This window comes from Antedon mediterranea, chromosome 9 (genome assembly GCF_964355755.1).
Source record: "Antedon mediterranea chromosome 9, ecAntMedi1.1, whole genome shotgun sequence".
Taxonomy (NCBI): domain Eukaryota; kingdom Metazoa; phylum Echinodermata; class Crinoidea; order Comatulida; family Antedonidae; genus Antedon; species Antedon mediterranea.
The window spans coordinates 1,524,197-1,539,019 of NC_092678.1; the positions used below are offsets into that span (position 1 = coordinate 1,524,197).

Here is a 14,823-nt window from a genome sequence, read left to right on the forward strand (position 1 = left end):
TTTATTTCTTCTATGGCATTATTAACCCACCACAAGCAATTGTGTTGATGGTGATTTAAGAATGGTTAAACCCGTTTAATTTTTTTTCCGGGGTACCACTCAAACGCTTAAGCAATTGATGATGGGAGGGTGACTGCATTTTTTAAAAAGGCGTGTTGAATTTGAATACAGGGTGTATTTTTTTATTTCATCAACATTTCTTGTACAGTATATTTTATTTATTTGTCCATTTAACTTTTTAAAATTAAGATTCTGTATTATGAAAATAGGTCGTGTACATTCATTTATTTTGGTACATTTTCATTGAGTATGTTATGAAGTTGAGTGGACATTGGTATTTTTTATTTAGTATTTATTTTAATCTGTTTTTCAATCTTAGGATTAATTTTAATCCTATAATCCAGTGTGGGGTGCTTTTAATAGGGATGGTATTTCATCCTGTAAGATATTTGCTTGTGCAAGTAACCAGTGATTTTTAATCTTCTAATTACTGTAATATAGTCAATTCTCCTAAAAAATAGACACTGCTGGGCAGTCCCATATTGACCGGGCTAGTCTGCTTTTCAGAATGCATTATGTAGATAATGGGAAAGGATTTGTTATTGTTTTGGGAAAGGTTATCTGTGTCCAATTTTGGAAGAGTTGACTAAGAGATTATTTTTTTTTGTATGTAGGTTAGTATTCCAAAGAGCCAAGATTCTTAGCACAAATCTGATTCAATAGTTTAGTAAAAAATAATTTGTCGAAATTCCAGTGATACTTTTCCTCTGTTATATTAAATGAATTGATTTTAATTAATTAATTTTAGATGATGTTTCTTTACATGTAAGGATTGCTAATGTTTTATTTCAATAAATATGTGAAAAAGAGTAAAGCTCTGTCTACACTATCAAACTAGTTTGACAAAAAAGTGTGATATACCCAAATATGGTAATGATATGACATCATCATCTCCATATATGGGAACATTACATTTTTTAAAATTTGTCTGCTAGTTTTATATTTTAAATTCTGATATTGTAGCTGCAATATATTTCTGTGTGGATGTTGTGAATACGAATAACCAAAAAGGTTTAGATAAAGGGAGATAATAAAAGGTGTGAATCCTAAAAATACCATGTCCTATTGGGGCTAAATATGCGACCCCCAGATCTCCGAAAAAAATAAGCATATTATTGCTTCGACTTTAAAATACGCAAATGTAAAACCCCTTTTTAAAATTTAAAATATGGTTTTATTTTATACCTTGTTTGATGGTATTTTGTTTTAAATATTTGAAACTAGGAACGATAATACATTGATATTAGTGTACTTTAGCCATCTGATAAAACACTTTTTCATTCACCAAATAAAAAATTAACCCGATATAGGCTTCTGGGCTTATTTTTTATGTTGTTACTGTACTATATATCACCAATGCTATTGCTGTGTGTATACTGTATATACTGTGGCAGTGAAATTAGTTATATGTCGTAGTTGTTCATAGATAAGATCAACTGACGTGATGTTAAGCTCCGTTTACACTATCAAACTTTATGTGACAAAAATATATGGACATGATGATGTCATATCACCACCATATTTGGGCACATCACACTTGTTTGATAGTGTAGACAGAGCTTTGTATTTTAGTTAAACATTGTATAACCATTCTTATCACTGGTAATGCCATAAAGGAAATGGCTGTATGTGCTTTATCTTTTAATGTATGTTTATGTAACACCCATAGCCCTTCGGTTTAAAAGTACTGTGTTTAGTACAGTAGCAGATTGACACACGGTTACTAATGGCGTGTCCAGGGATGCTATGAAAAAATCGAAATTGGTTTTAACGAAGAACGATGACTTTGGAAAAATATGTTATCCGAGGTCGTCCAGGGGGCGCTTGTCAGTGACTTATCCAAAAATATACTAAATAAAATTGGATATATACTATTTGTTTTATTTAAAGAAATTTGCCTCAATTTGATAATCCTACTACATGAATTTCCTCCTGGGTGCGCCTTAACTAGCCTCAACTAAATTTTATGTTGGTATTTAGGTTGGCCTAGCCGCTCTTTTCTTTATAATTGCGTTAATGCTAATGTTTAGGCCTATTTGTCATTTGTTCCTCTAAATATTAGTATCATGTAATGTTAATTATGTTACAATTTGTTTATTAATAGATATCAATGTTAGCAAATCATAAATATCGCCTGAAAAAATGTTGCGTTTATATGCACCTAAATATTAAAACAGCTAGAATCTGATTATTTACAATATTAACACAATCATTGAATGCAAGTTTACTTTTTTCATGTAATTTTCATGAAATCGATGAGTTTATTATTTTAGTTTTAAAGTTGCCCAAGTTCTGTACTGACTGGTGTATCCCATATGAGTTTCAAATTTATATAAAGGATAGGAAGCACATCCATGCTTTCTAAGCTAAGTCTTGTCTGAGTCTTACTTGCACTGTTTCGGCATGATATAAGCCCACTCCATGTTCTGGGATTATATCCGAGTCTGTACAGTACTTGTATTAAAAAAAAACCTAATAAGGTTACTGTGTTTATTAAGACCCCAAACATATTTGAATAACAAACCATTACCTCAAATACATACTGGAATCTTAACATTGTTAGAACACCTATTTAATCTTATTTAATGTAAGAGTACCTCTGATAATACTGTCTTTGGAGGTATTTTAGCTTGCATTGTAAGTACACTAAGTTATCATTCAGTATTCTATATGTGCAATTCTTGTGTGGGTTGACCGATGCTGTTATAACGGTCAATAGAAAAGGACAACACTGCCCCCTGATAAAAAGCAGACGATTGTGTTGATATGCTTTCGTAAAGGTGGTAAAAGGCTTATCCGATAAATAGAGAAATAAACATGTTTTGTGCTAAATTGTGTCTCGGTTATCATAATTCAAAAATCTGTTTAATGTTGTTGCGTTTTTTTCTCCTAGATTATAAATCGTCAATTTTTAATACTGTACAAATTAATATTCATGTTTTATTGGTTACTGTACTATGGTAGTCATGATAATTTTGGAAATGTAAACGTCTAAAAGACCAAGAAGCAGTTGAAGCTTGTGAACTCATTTCAGATAAGAAGAGAAACAAGACATGACAATCTGAATGTGTGTGAAGCAGTTTTACGATTGGAATGGGAAAATAGGAATAACATACGCTTTCCTGTCGACACTCAACAAATGAGGGAGATTCATAGAGCATCTCGAAACAACCGTTGTGTAACACAAACAGCTATGGCGAGACGTAATCACGACTGCAAAAACGAACTAACCACCAAACCGTTAATTCGCCACAGAGGTTTGAATCAAGAAATAGAAAAGTTGGTGGAAGGAACGATGCTGTCCACAACATCAACTGGTTATAGACAGTGATGGCCACTGCAACACAAATACATGCAATTGAATTGAAGATGACTTGCCTTACCCTGGCTCCATCATCCCCTTCTCAAGCTTTTGTCATTCCTTTCTGTGCCGTCCTAGTCCAAGTTGTTGGAGGAGACTCATACAAAATGTTGGCATGTAGCTACTTAGATCTCATTTATGACTAAACTTGAATGAGTGGATATGTGCGCTATATAAATCTTAATATAGTACAGGTATTTCAATAGGCGTATAAGAATTTACACAAAATAGTTAGCGTGGAAAACTTGCTTTATTACAAAACTGTGTCTGGTCCTGATATACAAATAACTTAATTAAAAACGTGCATACTCTTTAGAAGAAACAATATAAAATTAAGTTCTTTACAAAACTGGAATGTATTTTGTTAACATTTAGATAAATAGAATAAAGTATTAGTCTACCATAATTTCTCGATTAAGATAAAGATTTAATTAAGAACTGTACCCCACTATTGGGAACTCTACACTTTAATGTTAAGAATAGCAATGCATGTCATTTTCTTTTACTTTTGCACTAGGGTAATAATTGTGTACACATGCTATTGTGTGAGACAAAATCAACCAATTCTAATGTCACTGCCCGTGTTGTTATCGAATGTGTGCCACCTTAAAAATAAACAAATATGAAATACTACTCGAAAATTAGGATTTTATTGACCTTTTTTAGTGAACATTTTTGAATTTTTATTCTTTTGGGGTTATTTGCTTGTAACCTTTGACCTTTTTCGGTTTCCACTGTGCTTGTTTTGCATATGCTTTGAGTAGTTTCAGCCAATAGCATTGTACATCCTCCATACGTAGATGGTCCCAAATGAAGTCTCGTCCTCTGTTGAGAGAATATTATAACAATTTGGTTACATGCATTATTTTTCTTTAGCTAATAGTTTTGAATAGTGTACAGAGCTTTTTTTCCTTAAATTATTTACAGTATCTGGCATTATTACATTGTTAAAAAAATCATTCTTCTCAGTTAAATAAATTATCTTTAAAATATATAAAGCCTTTTATACCTTTGAGTAATTTCTTGGACAACTTCGTCATTAGCTTTAGCAAATTCAATTAGCTCCCTAGAATATAAAATAATACGTTGTATCAAAAAGTAAATAGGTAGTCAGGTTTGTGGTAGTGTTGGGGCGGTACACCGTGCGTTTAATTAATAAGATGCATTTTGTTTCTCAATTACTATACATTAGTAAGGATAGTTAATAACACAATTATACCTTGCGTCTGATAGATCCTGTTTTACCGGTATATAATGTACCCATGGTTTCACCGCTGGATAGAAGAACTCCAACCACTCGTTACCAACATGAAAGACGAGAGAACTGCACAGAAACAGATGCTTAAACCGGAAACTAGCGGCTACACCACGGAAGTTGAAAAGGTACCTTGGGGGGGAAAAATAGAGAAAAGTTAACCTTTGATGGCAGTAAAAGACGAAAAACAGGTTGGCATTATCGCATTGATTGATTCAGTTAACAATAGTGATAGGGAAGGTGTCTGGGCGACATCTGGTAATAATGAGAGTGATATTAGTGACATCATCAATAGCGATTGTGGCTACGTACTTATATTTACAATGTTCTTCTAACGTTACTTCTTTGGCTGGTGGTAAATGTAAAGTGTCCTGAAAAAAAAAAAACAATTATGAGGCATAGATTATTTATCAAATTATTGGTTTTTAGTAATAGACTATGCTTGCTCTACATTATTATATAACACCTAAATAAATTCCTGTCATTTGATTGGACGATTGTGGGTCACATGGCGTGCACTATTGAACGGTCATTTAATAGTACTTTTTTTCGTGTACGAAAATTATTTTTTTATACTATTGCCTCTTTTGTACTTCCGCCGCGAAATTGAATATTATGATTGGTATTGCGATGGGAATGCATTTTTACAAATTTTAAATGCCTCATTTAAATATAACCTTTCATCATTCACCTCATGCCATTATTTATACACTCATAAACATGAATTATTATCACGTGACATTTAGTGTATAGTAATATTGTATTGTATTGTATTGTATTCTGATTACAAATTTACATACAGCATCTGATTTCCAAGCTTGGTTCTTGGTGTAGAGAGCGTCTACAAGCTCTGGTTCCTTTTGCGACAACCTAACTAGAGGGTCACGCTCGGCACTTGTTCTGCAATAATAAATTATAAGTGTCATCGGTTAGGACTATTGTAAACTAATTGTTGTTCATTATTTGTATATTAATGTAATAATTTTCTTTTGTACTTTATTCTGTTCTTACCTGGAGCCCCTGAAGAATGCTTTGGTCTCTTTCTTATCCCATGGCAGTCTCTTAGCTTCTCTAAAATAAAAGAAAAAAAGGAAATTCATATGTACGTAGACTCTGTAGTTCAAATACTTAACCTTTAAGTAAGATGTCATACTGTTTATCATGCAAATTTATTAGTCATTTTCGTTTGTATAATTAACACTGATTAAATGCCTTTATTAAGATTCATATACACATACTTGTCCAGAGATTCACGCAACAAATCCCATCTTCCTAATCCGGTTGGGAATATTGGCCACACCGCTGGACCACCTTCCCAGAATGTCCATGCTGGATACATTATGTCTGAATGTTGGTCATTAACCTGTGTGCCACAAACGTAATAGTTCATAATACAATTTCAAATGAAGTCTCACATTTTAATTGAATTAGTGGTTGTGCGAGGAGTTTTTTCTTGTTTTCAGATTTATTTGGTTTAGCATACTTACTTTACTAAATGAAAGGACAGGTTTGGCATTTCCATACTTGGAACTCTGAGGCCAATCTCGTGGGTTTAGGATAAACTCCATGTCCGGAAGCTTTTTGATGATTTTTAGAATAAAATGCTCGACTCCGCTGCACCTGTTAATAAATGGACATCATAATGTGTAGTTTATTCTTCAAAAACACTTGACACCAAAATATTTAATCATTATCATCATTAAATCTGTACTATGTAGAATTTTGAGACGATGAAGCAATAGAATTAGGGTCAGAGGTTAGAGTTCACATACCTTGCAGGAAACATACATTTATCCTCACGGTACATCTTGTGGTTGATGATTTGATAGTGGGTGCCAAAAGCTTTCGCCTCTTCAAAATCTTTATTGGTAATGCCACCCTTTTCTTCCCAAACCTTCATGTCATTTTCAAGAACACTGTTGGAAAATAATACAGGAAAAAAAAGAATTTAGAAGTACAAGGCCAAAACGGTTTTTTAGGGGTCGATGTTGGGTAAAATAAGACTGGGTGGAAAGCTATTAAAATATTGATTTAGGCTGGTCACTGTTCCCTACCATCCTACCCTAAATGGCATGTACAGTCATCTTGATTGCAAGGCTCATAGCTTTCAACTGCACTAGCAATTGCTTTCAAATACGGTTTCCAACGAGCATCTGTAAAAAATGAAAAAAGCATCTTAAAATAACAAAGCAGGAAAAAGTAATAAATAATAAATTGATAAAATCCTTGTTTAATTTCTGCATTATTTATTAGGCCTAGCCCTGGGCCTAGGCCTCATATAAATTATATACTATATAATATATATACTATAGGCTATAGTATCTGGCGGTAATGCACGATGTCGAAATTTAAAACAAAATATTTATGTGCGCACGGAAATAGGGACAAAACGACTTTTCTTTCTTCATTGGTCGCATCACAAAGCGTTTGGGTCCTGAATTATTAATGCTATTGTGACGTGTCCTTACGCCGGTAAATTATTTTTTTCCTTAAACTTTGCTTTAACCCACTCACTTTCACTATATTTATCCTCAGTAGTTGTGTTGGGATCACAATCTTCATCTCCATTTTTACAAGTCTGACAATTAATTTGTAATGGTAACATTAACAGTAAAATAAAAGTTAACAAATGCAGAAACCTCTCCATGTTTACAAAATTCTCCACGATGTGATTCCCAGGTCAATGTTTACGTCATCTTGGGTCGATTACGTCACTAACAGGCCTCCACCCATAGAATTACATTTTATATGAAAAAGGTGCTTAAAATCATTATACCAGTTAAAAATAAAATACTAAAATCTATATAAAAAGTATTAATAAATTAGATAAATAATCAATATATTATTTGGAATGTTTATTATTAATCAGAATCATTTATTAATATTAAAATTGGAAGAACATTTAATGTTCCTGAGAGCGATTTTTCTTTTTTCCTGTTTAGTTTGTTGTCTTTTTCTTTTCTCAACACGTGCATTTGTTTTGATTTTTGCCTTTTAACAAACAGTTAATTTGATAATAAATAAGTGAATCAGCAAGTATTTATTCAGTGAATATAATCATCTTAATAGACCAGGGAACATCGTAATGCTGTTTAAATGTTATATTGAGTTTTATAAGATGTTTTACTGAGTTTTTATCGGCATGAATGATTCTCGGAGAATGCAGCAGCCAAGATAAGCCTCTCATCTTATCGTCTGCCAACTTGGCTGTTCTTGGAATTACTTCTCGGCTCGGCAACCACCACCACCAACGCCCCTGCTGGCATGGAAGACAGGAAGAAGGCGTCATAGCAAGAGCCTAGAGGTAAACTATAAAGACTGAAGATACACATTCCTATTACAAAATAAGTAATATTATAAATAAATGTTATTTTTTAAAAATTAATAAAAGGAAGTCTCAACTGCTAAAAAAAAAACCATTTATGATGTAGGCCTAGCCTATAAAATGTTGCTAGGCTAGGCTAGCTAACTAGGCTAATTACTACTAGCCTTAGCCTAGCTAGGCCTAGTCTAGGGAGGTTATTTCCCATAGTTTTATATTTAAAAATAATTATTTTATTTTTTATCATATACTTGTTATTAAATATACCATTCCGTAGATGGGAGACCATCTGGGAATAACGGGTGCTGTATACGGAGCTGGGGTCCCGTTAGGCATTTGAAATCAGCACTGCTGACTCTTATGGCAGCCCCTGCATCTAGTATCTGCCTCAGACCTCTGGTCAAGGTGGGCACTGGACGAGAGAAGCCCTTGATCAATGTTAGGACCAATCAAGGTGCTTTAAACAGTCCTGGCTTTGTTTGTATCAAACCTGTTAGTGGCGGTAATTATCGCTGTTGGTTTCGATTAAATAAAATAAAAAAAAGTAGTGAATTAATATTTTTATGAATTAAAAATTCTCTAAGTTTTGTTTTTGTACCTATTTTTATTCAGTATTTAACAGAATTCAGGAGGGATAACTAATTGTCAATTGTACAGTGTCAGTAGTAATTTATCTTTACTAATAATAATATGCTATGAGCTTAATACATTGATCAGATTTTACATAATTATAATGCAGTATTTTGCACTATGAAATCTATAAATATTCACAAACAAATATACTCTCCCAAAATTCATACAATTTTTTTTTTATGTCCAGTAAAATCGTCGATTCTGATAACATGTCACATGCTTATATAAGTTTCCTCTTACATGTTTTCACTGACCGAGAGAGAGCCTGAGGATTCCCCTTTTTAAAAAAAATGTCTCTCGTCTAAGTGGCCAATGAATAAGATACTGGTAACTTTAGAACATATAGATATTCGAGTTAAATGATAAGAAGCAATTTTGCCAGGTAAAATTTTTGTGTGCTTTATTATTATTATACAGTCCCAATTATTCATTAAAAGTATCATGATGCATTAAAATACAGATATAGCCCCCTCTATAGTTCACTACTTTTTTCTTACACCTGGGAATTTTATAGTCTCAACCAGAATATAGTATTTGAAAAGACTCTAGATGTTTTCCAAACCTACCCAAATTATTTATATCATGATTACAGACTTATTTAAATCATTTTATAACTTGTACAATTTATTATAAGTTATAATAAACATTTTTTTTGTGAATTTGCATATTTCGAATTTATTCATACAGCAAATCTAAATATTCACAAAAATGTACTTTTTAATGTCAATTTATGCCTCATTTTTTAGAAAAAGACATTCACTATACAGTACTAAAAAATGTGTAATGTGTAATTTGGGATGGATGTGTACATATTCCATACCAAATTTATGCTTTTTTAATAAATAGTTTTCACTAAATTAGCACCATTAGCAGTAACCCTAATACGGTAAAATATTTTTTTTTTGTTTGAAGAAAAGAAGTGAAATATTTAAACAAGAAAATAATAAGCATTATTTCAATTTACTTCTATTTTCTTTAGGAAGTCTATCTTCCGATTTCCATCGGCATCTTTTCCCTCAAGCAATGCAGAGTGCGTTGATTAATGCAAAGGTTTCTTTTCCCCGTCGGGGCACGTTACGTTATCTTCTTGGACAGGTTAATGATAGAGTATTGATCCCGCGAGATGTTTTGACCTATAACTCACCTCAGCGCATATTAGCACTTTAATATTGTATTTCGTAGTTAAGTTTGCATAGACAACAGGGTTGTGTTAAGGTTGTTTTATGTTCTAGTCAGATAAGACGTACATTATGTTAATTGCCTGTCAGTTCAGCGTGCGCTTTAACTACTAATTCAGCTTAAAAAAACATAATTTTTACATTACATACATAAAGAAGTGTGAAAGTCATGTAAAATCCGTATAATGTGTTTTTTCCTTTTTTGTATTATGTTTGTATTATCATACAGTATAATAATTGATTTTATTAATAATAATATTAATAATATTAGTAGACAAATAATATGTTTATGTGTTGAATGGTGAAAATATTTTATGAGTTAAAAAATCATCTTTTCTATTAACAAGAGGGAGTCAAGTTGAAAAATAATAAAAAATAATGAACTAAAAAATATAAATTCTAGCCCAGGGTGGGCTTATATTCAAGTTGGCATATATATCCCAGAATGCCTGATAGGTAGGGTTGGTTCAACCAGCTGCTCGTGTCAGTACGGTAAATACGTTTTTTTGCGAAACATAATCCAAAACCCTGTAGCTCTGTCGTGAAAATAATTATTAGCGTCTGTTTTATGAGAAGTTTCATTTTAAAACTTGAACATAAATGTTTCGTTTTTGCAAAGAAATGTTGGAAATTTCGGAAGCAGCCACATACTGTACAAATGTAAGTAAATTAATTTATTTAAAAATTAGCTCCCGATGTAACGTCGTTTAAACAAATTTTTGTCTTATATAAGACTTTATAATGAAATTACTGATTTTACTGATGAGTTTGTTTGTTTATTTATTGTTACGAGTGTTTGTATATACGGGAACATTCCCACGGACGTAGTTTTATGTTGCGTTGAATAGCGAGAACACAATTTGCGCAATTTTATTAGTATTTTTGCACCTCTCCTCTCAGTGAAATTTAAATGTTATTAATATTAAGCATGATATATGTAACGAATTACAAACATTTGTTATAAAGTGAACTATTTTTTTAAACCATAAAATGAAATTTTTCCACATATTAGATATTGTTAATATAAAAAGTAAACATACATCCCATCCCAATGAGATATGACTTTAATACTAAAAAAAGAAAGGTTTCAAATTGACTACTAATAGCTAATACTTCAGTATGTATAGAATTTCAAATTTGACAAACCATCGTGATTAGATGTGCCAAACCCGTCTAGCACTTTATCCCAAGGGTTTGGGTTCGACTCTTTTCATGACAAACAAAACACTTCACTCTCAACAACTTTTATGCGTTGTTTATGTAGAGCATCTTGTGTGCATTTTTTTATACTATGAACACAATTTTTACCTGCAGTATTTAAGACTAAGTTAAAAAATTTAGCTTCAAAGTCAATTCTTGAAAATATTATTTATTAATGTTGTATTTCTATAATCAAGGTTTTGGTTTTCAATTTAAAATATTTATTTCATCTTATTTGGTTATATACCATCCAATTTAACCTCTCCCTTTATATTGATTTTTATGCATAATGGATGGACCATGCTTAAAACCAAATATATTCATCTGTGGGTGGGGTTTGTGGGGTGGTAATAAGTCGTTTTCAAATTAAAAAAGAACCCCTTCTTGGGATGGTCAGTACAGTGTTATTATAGTGTATAATAATATTCATTAATCCCCAAAAAAGTTTGATAATTAATTTGAATCTAGGTTTTATGGATTATAAAAAAACGAGTTACTCGTTTTTTTATAATCCATAGTCATAAACTGATTAGATAGCGCCGGGAAATGACCTACAAACAGTGTTTGCTCAGCCCATAGGCAATATGACCCAGTTTTCATTGTGATCCCTAGGTTGCTACTCGGCTAAAGCTCTGACGTCATTCGCAGGCAGATCAACGCACACATGCTGGCCGCGCTTGATTCGGTAGCCACAACTGAAACCCTTCATTCCATTTGTTCTTCCCGTCATCCAATTAAACGTACCAAACTTTCAATTTCGCTTCTCTATCTCAGGTCGACTAACAACCACTTTGTTGTTTTGAAAATTTGTAGGTAATTGTTTAATTCTTTTGAACAGTTTTGTGGTTCAGCTGTATGTTGTGATAAATGCCGTTGCTAGGCTTTATACGCAAAACATCCTTTGCCGTCATTATGAGTATTACATTAATCCTGGTTAATCTTGTAATTAGTCTTTTCACTTGACATACTTTAGCCAATTATTGACCGACCATACTTATCTTTGACCGTAAAGTCTGGTGTCATATTCATGATTGATTTTTGTTTCAATATTGCATACATTTTTTGTGTGATTGTTATAAAATAGGGCGTTCAAAAGTAAAGTCTGTGTAGCCAGGAAATTTGCTTTCTAAATAGATAGATAGTTATTCCAAAAGGTTGTCATGAACTAAAGCCTCTTTACTAGCACTGCAGTGCTGGTCTCCGGTTTGAAAGAGCACTTGAGGGGGAAAATGTGTTCATTTGAACCCTAATAAACTCCCTGGCTGTGGCTGAGGACATGAAGTTGTGAGTCATGTCCTTAATATTTAGGCTGTATAATTACTTAATAACCAAGATATTGATTGCCCTAGACTCAAGATGGCTAAAAGAATTGAATTTTGTGTATGATGTGATTCAAGTAAAGCCCATTGTGAAAAATGTTTTTTCTTGTGCGTTTTCTCCTGTGCAAGGATCGCGCATTGTTCACAGCCAAAATTCAGTGCATGTTTTTTTCATGTATGAATGTTGTTAACCTCATTTCCTATCCTTCATAACATCTTATTAGATCATGCTTGATCTTTCTCCTGAAGTTCAAAATGGTAATGCTCTAATTAGCTACAACATTATGGAGTTAGACTTGAGGCAGTAGCTAAGTGGTTTCCGTATTTCTTTGATGTACATAATGCCTCTACCTGATACTAATTTGCAAACGAAGTAAAATGAAATTTTATCTCATGTTGAATGTTGCCCCAACCATTTCAATTCAAAGAACATTTATTCACGTCCAAAAGACAAAAGAAACCATGGGTCCAGCTGCTTTAATTCAAGATGCATCATACAAGGTCACTTTTTCACGCTCTATTACAAATTAAACAAAAAATCATTAAAAATCTGGTGTTGAATGAATGCAGTCCAAATTACAACAGTACACAGTATTAATATTATAGTATAATATCTGGTCTTTAATATAAGAGATGCAATAGTCTTTCTTGGCCTAGGTTACCTGGATAAACCAACAAATAGCCCTTACTCCTTGAGGAGCGAGATATAACTCGAAAAGTAGAAATTTTCATTGAACACCTCTTTCCACGAATGGTATAGTCCATGAACTATGCTTTTAGTGTAAAAAATGTTAGGTTGTAAAAAATCAAAATTAAATAAAATTAAATCAACAAAATTATTCTACTGCAGTTCTATATTTTTTACTCCAATAATAATAATAATTTTATAATTTATTTGCTGCAGGAGAATACTTTTGACACGTATAAATTAATCTTCTTCTTTTTTTTTTTGCACTAGAAATAGCCAGGTTATTTTTAGATACTGTATAAAGATTTTATTACATTTAGCAGTGTTTGATTCTGTTTATAAATCTTTATTTATAAGAATTAAAAATAAAAATGTGTTATGGCAGGCAAGTCATTTATTACATCCTATCGCTAACTACACTAAGTCTTTGATTCACATTCCCTAGAATTTAAACTGACAACCTTTGCTATTACCGTCTTCAACACCTTTTAAGAGACTTAAAATCTATTTAAAATATGATAATATTTGTATAATTTGCCAGTGATTCGACATGAGTAATGCACTGATCTTGACACAGTTGCAAAGAAAGGTTCAAAAGACGGCGTTAATTGTTGACAGTTTGTCATTTTTAGGTCACACATCAATTTCTACACCTTAAGACGTTTCCTAATGTTTCTTACAGTGTATGATTTTTGACAGTTTCAGTAATAAAATTCAATAGTTAAATTATATTAATGATTTTGCTTATTATTTGAATTTCATTTTCACATCATGTCTATATGGGAGCATATCACTACCATATTTGGGCACATCACACTTTTTTGTCGAAGTGGTTTGAAGGTGTCGACATACTGTAGCTTTAAAAATAATAATAATTGAAAGCAGTTTTTATTTTAATCGTTTACTTCCGCTACGGTAAAAAAAAAATAATACATTAGTACAAACTAGTGTTCTATGACCTGATTATAATGCGATTTAAATTCTGTTCCATCCCATACTTCCACAATATATTCCCAATACGCTGATGAGAATTACGATAAAAACAATTAGTAAAGGCGAGAGCGACTTGTACGTTGCTCTTTACTAGATCCTGATCACCTATTAAATGAATTTTTAAATGCTGTCCCAATCCCTAAAGTGTGATGATAATTAGGATAAAAAATGAGCAATTTTATTTCACTTTTCGATATTGCTATCTAAATTTGTTACCAGGTACGCGTACCACTACTGATCATCTGGGACAGCAGACTCAACTAATTAATAAGATAACAGGTCAATTTTCTTAATAGTTTTTTGATGTCAAGTAAAAATGACTTGGCATATTGCTTGTATACACACTTTATATAGGCTTATGTAATAAGCATATAATCATCATTCCATCTACATACTGTATCATTATCAATATCAGGTTGTGTTCATCCATAGTTAGGTGAAGCCCTTCTCCAACAATTTCCATTCTCTAATGTCATGCCAGTCATGCCCAGGTTGCCATGTATTTGGTGTTCTGTCCATCTACCTATTATCATCACTTCCCCAACAATTTCCAGTCTATTTCGTGCCTAGCTTACCTGGATAAACCGACAATAGCCTTTCTCCTTAAGTTGGAGCTTTCCCACAAACAACCATCTCTCCATCTATAGGTAATCCCTTCTCTAGCAACTTCCATTTTCTTCTGTCATGTGATTTGGTGATCTTATCTTGCCATCTTTTCTTTTGCCTTCCTCATCCTTTATCTTTTCTTGAACATCTTCTGTTTATTTCTTTAAATATTGATTTTTCAGTAAAGGAAAAAAAAAGAGTATGAACT

General features: G+C 32.4%; 2 protein-coding genes across 3 annotated transcripts in view; one reads left to right on the top strand and one right to left on the bottom strand.

Annotated features, from left to right (window-relative positions):
- Positions 1 to 3,627: 3,627 nt before the first annotated feature.
- On the bottom strand, positions 3,628 to 7,555 carry LOC140059575 (protein O-glucosyltransferase 1-like). The gene is made up of 11 exons (XM_072105532.1): positions 7,191 to 7,555; positions 6,739 to 6,829; positions 6,449 to 6,592; positions 6,164 to 6,296; positions 5,915 to 6,039; positions 5,688 to 5,747; positions 5,477 to 5,576; positions 4,989 to 5,047; positions 4,641 to 4,808; positions 4,431 to 4,487; positions 3,628 to 4,246 (listed from the first exon to the last, which is right to left on the bottom strand). Exons 1-11 carry the CDS (start codon positions 7,321 to 7,323, stop codon positions 4,105 to 4,107), a joined length of 1,212 nt encoding a protein of 403 aa, XP_071961633.1. The 5' UTR covers positions 7,324 to 7,555; the 3' UTR covers positions 3,628 to 4,104.
- Positions 7,556 to 7,648: 93 nt separating this feature from the next.
- Positions 7,649 to 14,823, top strand: part of LOC140059576 (N-alpha-acetyltransferase daf-31-like) — a 163,672-nt gene continuing 156,497 nt past the window's right edge. For both annotated transcript variants that reach the window (XM_072105535.1, XM_072105534.1), the window contains exon 1: positions 7,649 to 7,980. The gene's annotated coding sequence lies outside the window, so the exon portion shown is untranslated. The remainder of the gene's footprint in view (positions 7,981 to 14,823) is intronic.

Excerpts from the sequence above, each read along its gene's own strand:
- LOC140059575 (XM_072105532.1), bottom strand. The coding sequence starts at position 7,323 with ATGGAGAGGTTTCTGCATTTGTTAACTTTTATTTTACTGTTAATGTTA. Across the intron at positions 5,577-5,687 it reads GCATTCTTCAGGGGCTCCAG|AACAAGTGCCGAGCGTGACC; the intron begins GTAAGAACAGAA and ends TTATTATTGCAG. Across the intron at positions 5,048-5,476 it reads AAGCTTGGAAATCAGATGCT|GACACTTTACATTTACCACC; the intron begins GTATGTAAATTT and ends TTTTTTTTTCAG.